General features: G+C 42.0%; 1 protein-coding gene across 1 annotated transcript in view; it reads left to right on the plus strand.

Annotated features, from left to right (window-relative positions):
- Positions 1 to 14770, plus strand: part of SH3RF3 (SH3 domain containing ring finger 3) — a 109406-nt gene that overhangs the window by 59662 nt on the left and 34974 nt on the right. Inside the window, exons 6-8 of the mRNA XM_026055355.1 lie at positions 2726 to 2826; positions 7893 to 8063; positions 11263 to 11510. Coding sequence (XP_025911140.1) covers positions 2726 to 2826; positions 7893 to 8063; positions 11263 to 11510 — 520 coding nt within the window. The remainder of the gene's footprint in view (positions 1 to 2725; positions 2827 to 7892; positions 8064 to 11262; positions 11511 to 14770) is intronic.

The following is a 14770-nucleotide window of genomic DNA, read 5'->3' on the forward strand; positions in this document are numbered from 1 at the left end:
ACTGTATCAGGAACTGTAGTTTAAATGCAAAGCTAGTGAACATTCAGATGCATAGTAGCAATCAGACAGCCACTGAGAGAATTCATCAGGGAGCACAGAGGCACATGAAACTGCAAAGAAGAATACTTGTGTGCAAGTAAATGTCAAGGCACAAACAGAGGAGCTGAATTCAGTGCAATGGAAGGCCAGTAGGTCCTGTAGAGTAAAGCTTCATGGTGAAATGTGGGGTCATAGGCTGAGACTGGCAAATGCACCATCGTGTCAAAGCCTGCAGAGTGAAGCTAAAGAAAAACTGGAGCATAATAAGGGAGCAGGCACTGACTTAGAATTTGGAGGCATATGATATTAGGCTGTGTAAAGTGGCAAAAATAAATGGTTTGTTGGGTCCAGGCTAGCACCAGATGCACCAATAATACAGTAACACACAACAAGCAAGAAACTGAATGTCAAATTGATACAAAATGTCCAGGACTATGAAGATTTCTTCAGGTTTTTTCAAGGGAAGAAGGCAACACTGCCATCAAGCAACACTAAATGACAATTATGTGATGTCCTAATCACCAGGACAATATGTTAGCACAAGAGTAATAACAACTAGAAGGTATTTGGGCTCACACTTCCAGAATTACGGATGACACAGAAGCCAGCACCTTCAGTGCAGACTAGTGAATGAATGGATGTAATGCAGCTACACTGCTCTCGGGGCTTGAGTTGGCCTCTCCCTAGAGCTCAATGCTGCTCTGCAGAGACAGGCTGGCTTAGTCCAGGTTGCCTGCAGCATGCAGTCATGGGTGGGATAGATGCCAAACTCTGCCTTCACTGAGGTGTGTGGAGAGAGACCAGTATAAACTAAGGAAGGAATAATAGTATGTGTGTTACACTGTTGTGATTTTCTCTGTTTATATGGTTGCACCCTGTGGTTGTTTGCTCAGCTTTGTTTTTTTCTTGTGAGGTAAAAACTAAGTGTTCTGTTTTACCAGAAAAGGGTGGAGACTGATCTCTTTTCTGTTTTCTTGGTGGCAGTTTCTCTAGTGCAGAGAAGATGTACACTGGTGGCCCAACATGAGAAAGTTTGAACCACTGATTTTTGCCATGCCTCTCTGCCCAGCATCTTCCACAACYCCTAACCCCAATAACCAGCTCAAAATAATAAATGAGGGATCATTCTCCAGCTATCCCTGCCTTTTTTTTTCCTGTAAATTGRTATTATGTCATTGACGTGACAGGCACGATTAATAGAGCTTTAGTCACAGAACTGGAAAGAATGCTTGCTTTTGCACATAGGACTAAGAACTGCCTGGAACCTTCTCTGTTTGAGCAAGCAGCCAGAAAGTGAGGAGAAATAATGAGAAAAAGGAGATGTACTTGTCACTGCAACTTTATGATTGAGAGTAGTTGCTGGTGAGAGAGGAGACAGCTTGCTGCTTGTCACCAAAAGCTATGGAATCACAGGGCAGTGTCTTCATATCTTGCTGCATAGTTTCGTAATGATGATATGTTAATATATAGCAAAGCAATACAGAGTAGCAACACAATATTGAGAGATGACACTGTAATAGTTATGTGAGCTACTTTGGAAGGAGGTGACATTGAAATCTGTTAATTAAATAGCAATGTGTGTCTTGGTTTAATTCAGTGTAATTTTTAAGTGCAAAAAAAAGTCCCTATGTCTCTGTCCCCAAAATACATCAATATTTACAGCTTATTAGATGGCACTTGGAAACAGAAAAGCTACACTGAAGGTCTGTGAACTACACAGAATCTTTATTGAATGTAACAGGCTCTGTCTGAATCTGCAGTTTCTACATATACTCCAGCTCTTACTGTATGCAGCATTTGGCTGAACCTACTAACACCTTTTGCTCAAGTAAACCATTACAAGTCCCATTTGCCCAGCTCTGCCTTGTCTTTGCAGCAAAGATTTGTTGCTGCTGCCCTTGTCTTTGCTCCAGGAGACGTTTACAATCAGGATTCATTTTTAACATAGATGAATTGGGACTTCATTGCGACAACTCACAAGAGTTTGCCCTACATACTTTTGCTCAGCATTAAGCTTTGAAAAACAGAAGGATTATATTTAAAAATGTCTTTCAACAGTGATAGCTGGAAAATATATTTGCCCAGATCTTTGTAAGAGAGAAAGTAAAATAAAAGCGGGGTGGACTCCTACTCTGTCCATTCAGAGGTACTCCTGTTTTGGGTTGTGTTGTCGCTTATCTCTCTTTCTTAAGGAGAAGAATATTCCTGATGATAAAACAGTATACTGAGATGAGATCACGTTTTGGAAACTGAATGGTGTATTCTTTTCTGTAGGTCCGTAAGTCATTAATGAAAAAAGTAAGAATTAAAAAACAAGCTACTGAGAGAAAAGGTTACCTTTATCAGAGAAGGTACCATTGCAGAGATATACATGCTGAGCTCATTTTACAAAGCAGCCAGTTGGGTTTGCTTTCTAAATGTTTTAAGATTTGCATGCAAGGTACAGCTGAATTTCTCTGACATGTACATGGAAATGCTGTTAATAAGCTAATATCCCTCGTGTCAGAAATGTATTTTTGGAATGGTGGCAGCTAAAAGATGTTTTTTTTATGCAGTATCAGGAAGGTAAAAAGTCTGTGATTTGACACAGGGTGTGATTTCTTCCTCTGTGCCTTCTTCCCACACCATTTTAGGAAGCAGTGGGCTTCACCTTAATCCTTGTGTGTTCTTATTTGTGTTTTTTCAGGATTCCCCTTCAGTTGGAACAGCCACGGTGGCTGGTCCCAGGACAAGTGCAATAATTGGAGATCAGGGAACACCACCAAAGGTCCAGCTCCCCCTCAATATGTAAGCAGCCATCTCATCTCAGTCACTGGTTACTGTTTRTTTCAAATCATGTGTGCATGTGTGTTTACACTTTGAATCTGAAAGCCTGCATCTCAGACCAGCAGCATTCTGAGAGCACAGTTACTGCAGTTTCATACATGGCCCAGCCTCTGCTGAAGTTGGAAAAGGAACAGTGAAAGGCGAGAGCCCCCCCTTTCTATGTAAGCCTTTTTCTGCTCCTGGTATATTTATTACAGCTGTATGAATCACTGTGAAGCAAATGGAATGTCTCTGAGCTACAGAAAATCTTATTCCTTCGATTAAAGCTCTTATAAAGGTGTAGCCCCATACAATCATGCACCTGATGCATTCATCATTAACCAGAAAAAATGACCCAATTACATTTTTTCAGCACCATAAACAAAGACATCAAGTAAACTTTTTAAATGCAAGAGTATTGTGAGCATATGAGCTTATTAAATAGTATTTGGAAGAACAAAAGGTTGACTGGATACAGAATACAAATGATAGACTTCATTATAATAAATCTCTTATAGCCCAGTTGGTTTATTTGGTACCTGCCTAGTTAAACTACTGAACCCTTTCCTCTGATCACATATGTCTTGTGAAAGCAGTAGAAACATACTGACACACAAACATGCACACAAATATTTTAGGGTTTTATGATATAGGGAAAATAATGTCTGAGTGCACAAATAAAATCCTAAAATAGCATAGCAAATCTGCTTTAAGGAAAATAGGGAATTTGGAACAGAACCAAGACAAAATTGTTCTTAGGTATGGTCTTCTTAGATTGTTCTTCTTTTACGTCTTCTTATATTGTTCTTAAGTGAGGTCTTCATACTCAAAGGGTACCACACATCACTCTGCCCCACAGAGAGGTCACAACATCACCCTGTAGTCATCCTGTCCAGRGACAGGATGTCCTGTCCTGTGCTGCACCTGAATCCATGCCGCCCACCCAGAGCTGCAGTGCTGGGGAGTGTGCTGTGAGGCAACCACGTTRGCTCTCGAGCCTATAAGACCTGCTTTACTGAGGCAAAAATCTTCTCTTCCATTATCTTTTATTCTTCCAGGCAGAAATACCACCAGGAGTATCTCAGCACTTAGACCAGGGAGCCTGTGTGAAATATAGTGGGGCAAAAATTTGCTTTAAACATTGCTTAGATTAGGAAGCACTAATTGCAGTATTTCCAAAATTTAATTGCTAAACCAGGATATCTTCCAGCTCAGTGAAAGAAGAATGTGCTTCTGCCTCTGTCCCTCAGCAAGCCATCCCCTTCTCTTTCCCATTCCTCTCCTGTCGTCTCCCCAGAGAAGCAGCCTCATAAGCCGCTCTGTCATTTTATATTTACAAGCCAAATTCCAGTTGAAAAGGAAGTGTTATCTCAAAGCTGTAACAGAACCAGAGAGGAACAGCCTTAAATAGAGCCCTGGGAATTCTGTGTTATAATTAGAGTCACAGACAGCTCCCTTAGGCCAAGAACATGAGCTACCTTCTAAGTTAGAAATTTTTTTAGGGAACTTTTTATAAAGATTTTGGCTTCATCTAGGTCTTACTCCCCAACCGTTAGTCTCACTGTTTTACATAGCCCAGAATAACTTGTTACTCCATTTTGTGAGATTTCAATTGTTATTGTTTTACTCCTTTCATCTCAGCTGCAGAAAGTTTGTGAGTGAAGTTTTACATCTTAAATCTAGAGAATGGTGAAATGCAGCCAGGTTCGAAGGCTTTGGCTTAAGTAAAGCCAGCCTCAGCGAGCCGAGCTGTTAGCCATGATTCTCTGCCAAAGGTAGAGCCCAGAAACAATTGCTGGTGAGTGAAGCTGTCCGTAGTCAAATTGTTTTCAGCTGTGCCTGACAGCAGGTGTCCGACCCATCTCTCTCCATGGTCCCCTCCCCACCAACATATTTGGTGTCTGGATGGGGTGGACATGTCCGCCACATCCAGCAAACGTGGTGAGACCCCGATAGAGTCAGTGTGCTGCTTGTCGCAATCTGTTGTCCCTAGTGGACAGGGTTTTCACTGCACATGTAGGTGAGATTCAGGGTCAGGCATTTCCATTTTCTAAGTGCTGAGATACTCCTGGTGGTATTTCTGCCTGGAAGAATAAAAGATAATGGAAGAGAAGATTTTTGCCTCAGTAAAGCAGGTCTTACAGGCTCGAGAGCCGATGTGGCTGCCTCAGAGCACATTCCCCAGCACTGCAACTCTGGGTGGGCAGCATGGATTCGGGTCCAGCACAGGACAGGAAATCCCCATGCATCAGCATGCCTTGGGCTCAGGTTATCCAGCCTTCACACAGCTGTGAGTGCTGGTTGCAGAGTTGTCCAAGTGGCTCTGTATTGAACCAGACCAGGTCTAGCAGAACCATCACCAAACCTGAGTTAATAAACTTTCCTAGGCCCTTGTTAGCTCCATGTTGAGTCCACAGACATCCTTGAAGTGTGTTCAGAGAGTGTACAGCAAGATGCTCAGCACAGGTTGAGACTGCAGGATTATTAGCTTAGGACATGGAAGCAGCTGTACAGTCCCCAGATGTGACGGAGAACCAGGAGCAATGTAGCTGTGCTGCCTTGCAGATTATAGGCCCTTCAAAACTAGGCTGGGCCAATGTCTGGGTTTGGAGAAGCCTCTGTCTCTTTGCTGACTGTAGTGGAAACCCTCAGGGACCAGCATCCTGCCTTCGCCACATAGGTGGTGTGATCACATAGGCAGTGTGATCACCAGTCCATTAAGAAAGCACTGATCACATCTGTTGTACCAGAGTCATGCCATACAGTTGTCACATATAGTTATGAGTTTGGCAATACCAAGATTGGTCAGTTTTGGCATGGAGTCCAGGCTGGACTATTGTACATCTTCTTTTAATCTTTGCAAGGATTTTGGTACTCTCTCTTGCATATGTTTAGGCTCATTTTGATTATTGTTTAATTCAGACTTCCTGGAGTTTAAGTCGGAGGAATTTTCACAGAGGAGCAGAAAGAAACTAATAGGAGAGCTGGAGGCAGCTGCAAGGGAAAGCAGCCTACAATCCACTTATCTTAAGCTAGTTTTCCTTACACCTTATTCCAACATGTCAACCTGTAAATTACATCGTTATATATAGCCCTTTGGGAAAACAACTTCATCTCTCTAAAATGCTGGTGGTGACCGTTGCTTTAACCCTAGCTTCTGAATATGACACCTGGGTAAGCAGCAACTTAAGAACAGGTAGTCAAAACTATGTTTTTTGCTCCCTCAAGTGAGTGCAGTCCTGGCACTTTCCATTGTGTCCTAGCAGAGTACTGTGCAGAAGATTTAGCACTGAAGCATGTAACCTTGTTTCATGCCAGGGAGATGCATTTAAATGTTCTGTAGTTCATATGTAGCCTCATGTTTTCCATCAGGTGACCAACAACAGACCTGATCAAGGTCATGTGATTATACAGACTAAACAAAGGATGTGTAGGATGGTTTCTCCCATCTGTTGACTAATGAAATATAGTTTCCGATTAGATCTTTGTACTCTATGCACATGGTAAATAGAGCCAAGCACATCAACCTAAGGATGCCCCAAGGAGCTGTTACCAAATATTTCATATTCTTCTCATTACTGCTGTTTATTTACTGCCTTCAGAATAAAAATTAAGAAATCTACTGGTACCATAAAGAAGTAGAATCAGTAAAACTAACAGGATTTATTTCTCAATTATATTTCCTAGAGAGCAGAAGTAAAAAGCCATGTATCATTTTTATTGGCTGCAAGTCTACAATCACAATGGTTATAGTTTTCATTATTTCTCTGTTTCACTGCTATGAGGTGGGCAACAAGCATCTTCTTACCCACCCCCTACCCTAAAAGCATTCTGCTGCACTTTGTAGTGTAAATACATTCTTTGTAAGTGTTTCCCCATTTGTCCTAATCTCTCTGCACTGCCTCTAAGAAACAAAGCAAAAAAAAAACCTCAAGGAGGCATAACCTTGATCAAGAATTACCAGAAATCCCTTTTGGATTCATAGAAAGGTGACAGTGCCAAAAATTGATATTTACAAAGAAAGTGTTGTTTTCTGTGTGCATTCTTGCTATCCTCTCCAGACTTTCCGCTGTTCCCCGAAGTGCAAGCAATCATTCTTAATTTTCAACAAGGATCTCTCCAAACAGAGAGATTACTTTTGGGGACTTTAAGTTGTAGTCATTTCATAACATTAGACACATCCCTGAAGTAATGACAGAAGAACAAAAGAGAGATAAAAAGAAAGATTCTAAACAAAGAGAATAAATGAAACTATAATTAAATAAATAAAAAGTTCTACATATTGGGTCCCAGATCAAATACTTATGAATATACTTGCATACAAAACATCTAAGGCCAAATTCTACCACTTACTTAAGCAAAAATCCCATTGAAGAATTTGGCCGTCTATCAATTTTTGTTTTATCCACACGATGTAAGAATTACTGTCCTGGATCAGAACAGTTCAGTGTGTTGTTTCTAGCACTAGTCAGCATAAAAAGCATAGAGAAAGCTTCAGGAAAAGTAAAATATTAAATATTATATTAAATATGTCTTAAATATTTTAAAATAGCCTATCCAGAAGAAAAGTTTCTTCTCACAGTCCACATTAGAGGTGGCTCACACCCTGAACCATATGAATATATACTTCATCCAGATGTTAGACTTTGGAAATCCCTACTATTAGAATCCTGGATATTCTTGCTATCTGTGTAAAAGCCTAGTCCTTCTGAAATTGCTGTTAAGTTCTTAACTTCAGTGCTGTTTTGTAGCAGTGTTTTCCTCTGACTGATTGTGCATTAGGTGCAGAAGTATGTCCTTCTCTTAATATCTAAATTACCCCTTCCCTTTAATCTCATTAGCTGTCCCCTTATCATCTTAGCATTTGATTGATATGTTCTATGCCATTTCTCATTCTGTGTACTGTAATTATGTCCTGTCTTAATGACTGTTTCTAAGCAGTGTGTGCACCATGGCACTTTCTGGCTCTGTGAGGCTGTGATCGAAACAGGACAGTCCTGGTTTGATGTCAGCTGTGTGCTTTCTTTGTGTGTAACCTCTCCCTGCAGCTACCTAGCTCTGTATGCCTACAAGCCTCAGAAAAATGATGAGCTGGAGCTCCGCAAAGGTGAGATGTACCGGGTCATTGAGAAGTGTCAAGACGGCTGGTTCAAGGGCACATCTCTGAGAAGTGGGATGTCTGGAGTCTTCCCAGGCAACTACGTGACTCCGGTTTCCAGGTGAGGACCACTGGCCAAAAATGGCTATGCCTGGGCAGGAGGTGGGAGGAATTCCGTGTCTTGAGGACGCTGGAAAAAAGGATAAATCTGCTTTTAAATCACGTTCCCCCTCCAGAAATTTTCCAGTGGCAGTGTCATCCATTTTAGGCTTGGGTAATGCAACTTTCTCGTTGTGGCTTCGGAATTACTCATATTTTCAGAAGACCTTGTTAATTGTTTTAGATGTTGACACTTACAATTGGTCTGATGGGCCTAGCCTTTATTGTTTTAAAGAATCTGTTGGCTAATGATTTCATATCATTATGGAAATACTGGTCATGTAATGGGGATGAGCAAAGCAAGGAATGCTTGTGACTTGCTTTGTGGTAGCCCTCATTTAGATTTTGTTTTTCTGAGATCAAAGCTCTTGGGTTATTTGGATCAGGACTAATGTTTGAACCATTAAAATTCAAAATTGGTAGGTGAATTCAGTAAATTATTTCATGTTAGCTACCTCTGTCTCAATTGCAGAAGATGAGAAAAGAAAGAATAGCATGTTTGGGAAGGAATGCCATTTGTTAGAGTTCAGTATTGGACAACCCCAAATCAAAAAGTGTTTGTGATCCAGAGCCCGCTCTGTGAAATACTCTACTAGCTGAGGAGAAAGTTCACCGGAGTGTCCCAGACTGTTTTGTCCCAAGTGCTCCTTGCCAGGTGAATGTTGCCAAGCGTATGCCCATCTCTCCTTTAGAGCAGCCTTGGGTTTGTGAATTGCACTCACTCCTCCTCGCATGCTCTGGGTCTCTCCTCCCACATGCACACAGTCCCCACCATTTTTCACTGCTCTCCAAAGAAGTGCACCTCACATTTCAGAAAGTGTTGAAATTGAAAAATGATTCCAGGTTCATTCCATCTTCAGTTTATATGAAGTTTGTAATATGTGGACTGGGCAAGACTAAAAATTAAGAGAAGATTAGATGCTGATAACAGTCTGCTGACAGTCCTAATATTGCATTTCAGTCAAAAAAAGCATTAAATCATTGAGTCTTAAATGTTCATCAACCTGAATATATTTACCTGATTTTTATAGAGCCCCTTGACTGCCTTCACTCCTTGCCTCTTCAGGTCTTAATTAGTAAAGAGGTTTATATTGAAGTGTTGGTGATCTGAGTCAGCAAGACTTTATTAAATGCAACATGTCACAGCTAGAACAAGACACAGGGAAGTGCTAAAGGGCAAAAATGCTTCCCACAAAACCCAAGAGCAACTTTATGATATATATATATTTATGATCCTGTGAGCTAATTAAGTTCCTGCATAAATCACCCTCAGTGAGAACAGCAAGAAAAATCTGATAGGAACAAAATCTCTTGTTTGCTGTACTTCCAACTTACTTTGTTCCTCTTTATTTTGGCAGCAAAGCAGAGGATTAGATTCATACGCGTTTTTCTGCCACTCTGTACAAAACGCAAGAAAAAGAAGCTGTCTTAATAACACTGGACTAGATTTATAAGCCACTAGGGAATGCATGTGTGAGCAGAGTCTAGTGGAAGAAGACTCCCAAGGCAGGAACCTTTGGAAAGAGAGACAGCCACAGGAGAGCAGAGAAAATTTGCCACATGCAGCATCTATCCAGCTTTACAGGAGTCACAGATAAATTTCTCCACCTTTCAGTGTGCATGTTTGCCCAAACGCAGCTCTCAGTGGATTATTAGGTGTGCTTTTCTGACAAACCCAAGCCAGCTCCAGCTTCAAAAAGTATGAAGTAAAAAAAGAAATTAGACTCATTTAACAAAATATAAACCAGGCAAATGATGCACGATGAGAAGAGTCAAAGATTTGATGACACTACTGTGTTATTTTTCCTCCTTCTGTGATTTTTTTTTTCCAAGGGAGAGCTATCTTCTGCACTTTTGGATCATATCTTCTAGCCTGTCTTTTGGCCTCTGTCAGAATTTGTACCTTCACATGCACTGTTTTCCTCAGAAGTAGTTCTTGTCTTCTGAACCAGACCAGATTCTTTAGCATACTCCTTTTCCTTTCTCTGCTCTCACACAACAGTTTCAGCCTCCAAAGTTCTCCCTTCCCACGACCCATATGCTGATTGTGCATATGTGCATTTGTCCTTTCTGTAATCCCCTCTTCTCTTGTTCACCTCCTGCCCTACTCTCATTTCCATTTGCTCCACCATATTTCATTCTGCATCATATCCTCTTTGCTGTCCTCTTCTTGAAGAGGACATTGGCACATGGGATGGCCAGGGAGAGCAGAAGACCACTAAGTGGTAGCCTTCATTTAGATTTTGTTTTTCCCTCTGTTTCACAGCATCTCCCACTGGGAAGGCCAAAGCACTTGGGAATCCGAGTGAGAAACTCAGCAAAAGTGCTGCTGAGCAGCAGCCAAACCTGTGCATTACTGCCCTGTTTCCCTGGTCAGAGAGTTTTTACTCAGTGGTAAGAGGAATGAGACCTGCTCGTCACAGGAATAGCTCCATACTGAACTCATTGCATAGGAGAAGCAGCCTCTTTCCTTCCCTCTGTCACACAGATGAGAGAAAAACTCTGCATACAGTTCAAGTCAGCAGTGAAAGGGGGGTTGTTTATTGTTGGAGTTTCCTTTCCAGGAAGGTCAGCTGAGTTCCTTTCCCCTTTGCATTTCCTTAGCAAGTCTAACCTAGAGCTGGTTAAATAACTAGAGTAAGCACTCAGCCAAGTCCTGCCAGGCTTGCTGCTTTTGGGTCCCCTGCAACAGACACACAGAGGTTTGGTGCTCTCCATCTTTTTTTCCCACCCTGGGGTTGTATGAAGATTTGGTCTCAAGAAAAGATCTTTAAGTCTGATTTATTTGTTACTCCTTTACTGCCCGTAAAATAGCCTTTGGCACACAAAAGGACATTTGGGAGATATCATTTCCTCTGAATTCAGATTTGGATTTTACTAGAAATTATTCAGACAGAAATGTAACTTAAGAAAAAAGTGGTTGAAGAGATCTTTTCATTTTTGCCTTGCACTTCTTCCCACAAGATGAAAGGGTGCAAATGTCCTCAAGTGTACTTATAACTGTGTCCTGTAAAGAAAAAAATAATACACATAGCTCAGTTTGTTTTAATACCAGAGTCAGCATTATGCTGAGGCCCTTGAGTAACTCAGGGCATTTATCACTACGGTGGGTGAGTAACAGGGTCCCTCCAGGACGCTCATGCACTGCTTCATCCACGCAGAGTGCCTGTGGGAGCTGGGCAGCCCCGCAACAGTGGAGCCGGGGGAGCTCAGGCAACGAAAGGGACCCCAGGAGCCATCCACCCTGGAGGGGCAAGTCACACGAACACCGCCACGGCTGTCAGACCAGTTGTTCCTATCACTGCGCCTCAGACTCATCCCCAGCTCCAGGCAGCCTCTCCGCAGCTGAATAACTGCTTGAGATATTCGGCTCAACAACCAGCCAGCCAGCCACGCAGCGCCATGCAGATGGGTATGTATGAATGCCTGCTGATGCCTCTCGCCACACGGTTGCAGGATTGATGTTGCATCCCTGGAGCACAAGCCTCTGGAATCTGCCAGTCCCCGTAGCTGCTTTTGCCAGTCTCTTGTTTTAGTCACAGCTCAGTCAATGTGGAAAAGAATATGTTTTATTTGCTTGTAATATTTATGGGCTTCTATTGATCTCTGGGAACCAGGTTGTGTTTATCAGATTGTTCTGTTGCTACAGCTGAAATAGATTATAGTGTTTACAAATATTTATACAACTTATCTGAGCGAAAGCAAGCACCCTGCATACTAAGGAGATTAACAGTTCCGAGTCCAGTTGGCTTGCTGACAGAAAAAAACCTGCTCTTATCACAGAGCAAGTAATATGCGACTTAAAATTAAGAAGCATTTCATTGGGCTTCAGGGATGAAAGGTATTTATTAGGCAGAACAGGACCTGGTGTTAGTGATAAAGCAAGAGATCTGAAAAATACCGCCACCTTTTTGAAATGAGAATAAGAGCTTCCCGCACCAGGGGGCCTCTGTTCTTTCTAGGTTTCCTTTTGATGTAGAGCACAATTTTCTAGAGCACAATTTATGCCCCTTTCCCTGATGTTAAACAGCTCTCATGTTGAATAAAGTAAAAGTAAATCCTGTGGTGGAACTTTATAGCAAAATTTAAAACATTTTGTTTCTGACATTTTATGGGAACACGAGCCATTGTGTTTACAAAGAGAGATCACTAAGGATTGTGACTGTTGAAAACTGAGGTCTTAGAAACAAAACAGAGCAGATACAAAAGAGAATTATACTGCCATGTAAGTCATAGATTCATACCTTTGGAAGCCAGAAGGAACCATTATGACCGTCTAATCTCACCTCCTTCCCAGTCCAAGTCAAAGGAAAAAAAGTCATTAAATACACATGAATCTGAATCTTGAACAGTGCAGACTCCTCTGTTGAACACACAGTGGCAGGTCTTTACCTGACATCCATGTCAAACTGGAGAATAGTCTAGTTATCCTCTTTTTGTCTGCTTCAGAGGGCTGCTGCTTTCCCTCAGGCTTACACACATCCAAAAGCCCTTCTGCTCACACAGAGCAAGGGCAGAAATGTCCACTCTCGGAACCAGGTGCATGAAGCGTAGCGGAGTGCCTGTGGGAGAGCAGTGCTAGGTCTGCCCCTGTGCTGTATGTCTGGCATCAGAGCCTCAGGAGCACCCGTGCACCCGCCCCTGGCAGCCCAGTCCGCCCTTGGCTCGCAGGACCTATTTAGGCAGCTCCTGGTACCTCCTGTCCCCTYGCCACTGGAAGGACATATTCCCCTGAGGCTGAGATGAAGGGTTATTTTTACCCCATGCACCTGGAATGCCGCGGACCTTCCCTCCATGGTGCTGCTGTGTTACGGCTCCAGCTGCTTCCTAGATTTAAGACTGTGCCTCCAGGGCACTCTGATGTCTTAATCTGCCAAGGAGTCAGCAGGCCAGGTAAGGCACAGACCACAGAGCTGCTCTGAAGCCTCATAAGTGGGGGAGTTCCCAAGCCATTCCAGAATTGTTCGTGACTTTTTTTTTTTAATTAAATAAAAGGGGTAAATAAAGGAAAACTTTAAGGATTACCAGTATTTCTCTCCATAATAGATGACCTGACTGGTAACCTGTGGGTAGCAGCCCTTCAGAAAAGGTCTCTTTAGTCCTGTGAGACAGAGCAATGCAGACCCACTTCTTGAAAAGCTTTACAAGAGAAGCAAGCTGACACAATATTCCAATCACGTTTCTGTTGGCTTGCAATATACATGAGTAACAAATCAATTGTGCACAAGGCCACTAGTGTAGGAGTACACCCAAAATGAAATATGAGTGGTGTAGAACAAAAATAGCCTTCAGTGAGCATTGCTAATTAATAGCATGTTTGATGCAGCACAGTCCAGATCCAGAGATATCAGAGCAAAGACATACATTGGAACAGTAAGCTGATGAATTTACAGAATAAAATGTGAGAGCCCTGCTCACAGTTGATTTTTCTCAGTCCATTTATTTTGCTGTTTCTCGTGCTTTCAGTTTCCTTTATGTCTGGAAACAGAGGACTATATGAAAGAAGTAATGTACCTACCTACTACGATTATCAAATCAGTCTTCTGCATCCAGGTACATGCAGTGAAATTCCATTGTAGTGCTTTTATTCTAGATTTAGGAAAGCCATTCCTCCCCACAACCAGCAGTTTAAAACCTTGACCCTGTAAGCTTAACTAGCCCAGAAGATTAGATTTCTGGCAGGAGGGGTGGTTCATTACACAGGTTCAAAACAGGAAAAATCAGAAGGAGGGAATCACATCAGGATAACCAGTGGTGCCCTGTCTAGCTCTCTGGAAATGAATTACACTTTCCAATATATGTTCTTGGTAATCTGGGGAGGGAAAAATGGTAAATAATAATAATGACAGCCTTGAAGGATCCGTAGTAACAATTTTTAGGCCCGTCCACATCCTACAGGCTAAAATCACTGCAAGTTTAAGGCTGGTTAATGATAGCTTGGTTGCTTTGCTATGAGCAGCATTAATAAAAAGAGATGTTGCAGAATCAGGGAGTAACTGTGAAGACGATCATGTAAACAATGGAGATGCTTGTCTGACTATCACAGGCCCATCTGGTTGAGTATCCTTTGGCATTATAGGTCACAAGGCTACAGGATGAAATTCCCTCCTGGCCCCAAGAGTGCTCAACTGGTATACTGAGTATGGTAAATGGCACTCCTTATCTTTTTAATCTCTAGTAATGGGTGCTGTTGTTAGCCAYAGAAATAGAAAAATTGTGGTTTGAGTTGTTCTAGCATTGTTGTTTAGTTATAGTTTGAGCAGTTGCTTTTGGTGCTGCATAAAAATGTATCCTGCTGATAAGTTTGTAAGAAAGAAAACCGCAGATAGACCAGGTCAAGAATTTTCCGATGAAATGCTTCTTGCCCAAAAGAAAGCTGATTTTTTGAAATCAAAACTTTTTGTTCAGGAATGGATGTAGTTCAACCAGACTTCAGCCAGGAAGCTGCCCTGGCTCAGGTTGCAATGAGAAGGAGAAGGAAAGGCAAAGAGAACAGGCAGCTATCCAGAGCTGTTCTCTGCAGAGAATAGACAGATCCTGTGTTTTCCATATCCCAGGTGAATGCCCAACCACCAGAATAGGGGCTATTGTGGAATGGGTAAGTAGGTTGTGCCCAGAAAATTCTTCAAAGGTTCCAATTTTGCACTGATGCAGAACTAAACCAGATTA

This window comes from Apteryx rowi, unplaced genomic scaffold (assembly GCF_003343035.1).
Source record: "Apteryx rowi isolate R43461 unplaced genomic scaffold, aptRow1 scaffold_123, whole genome shotgun sequence".
Classification (NCBI taxonomy): domain Eukaryota; kingdom Metazoa; phylum Chordata; class Aves; order Apterygiformes; family Apterygidae; genus Apteryx; species Apteryx rowi.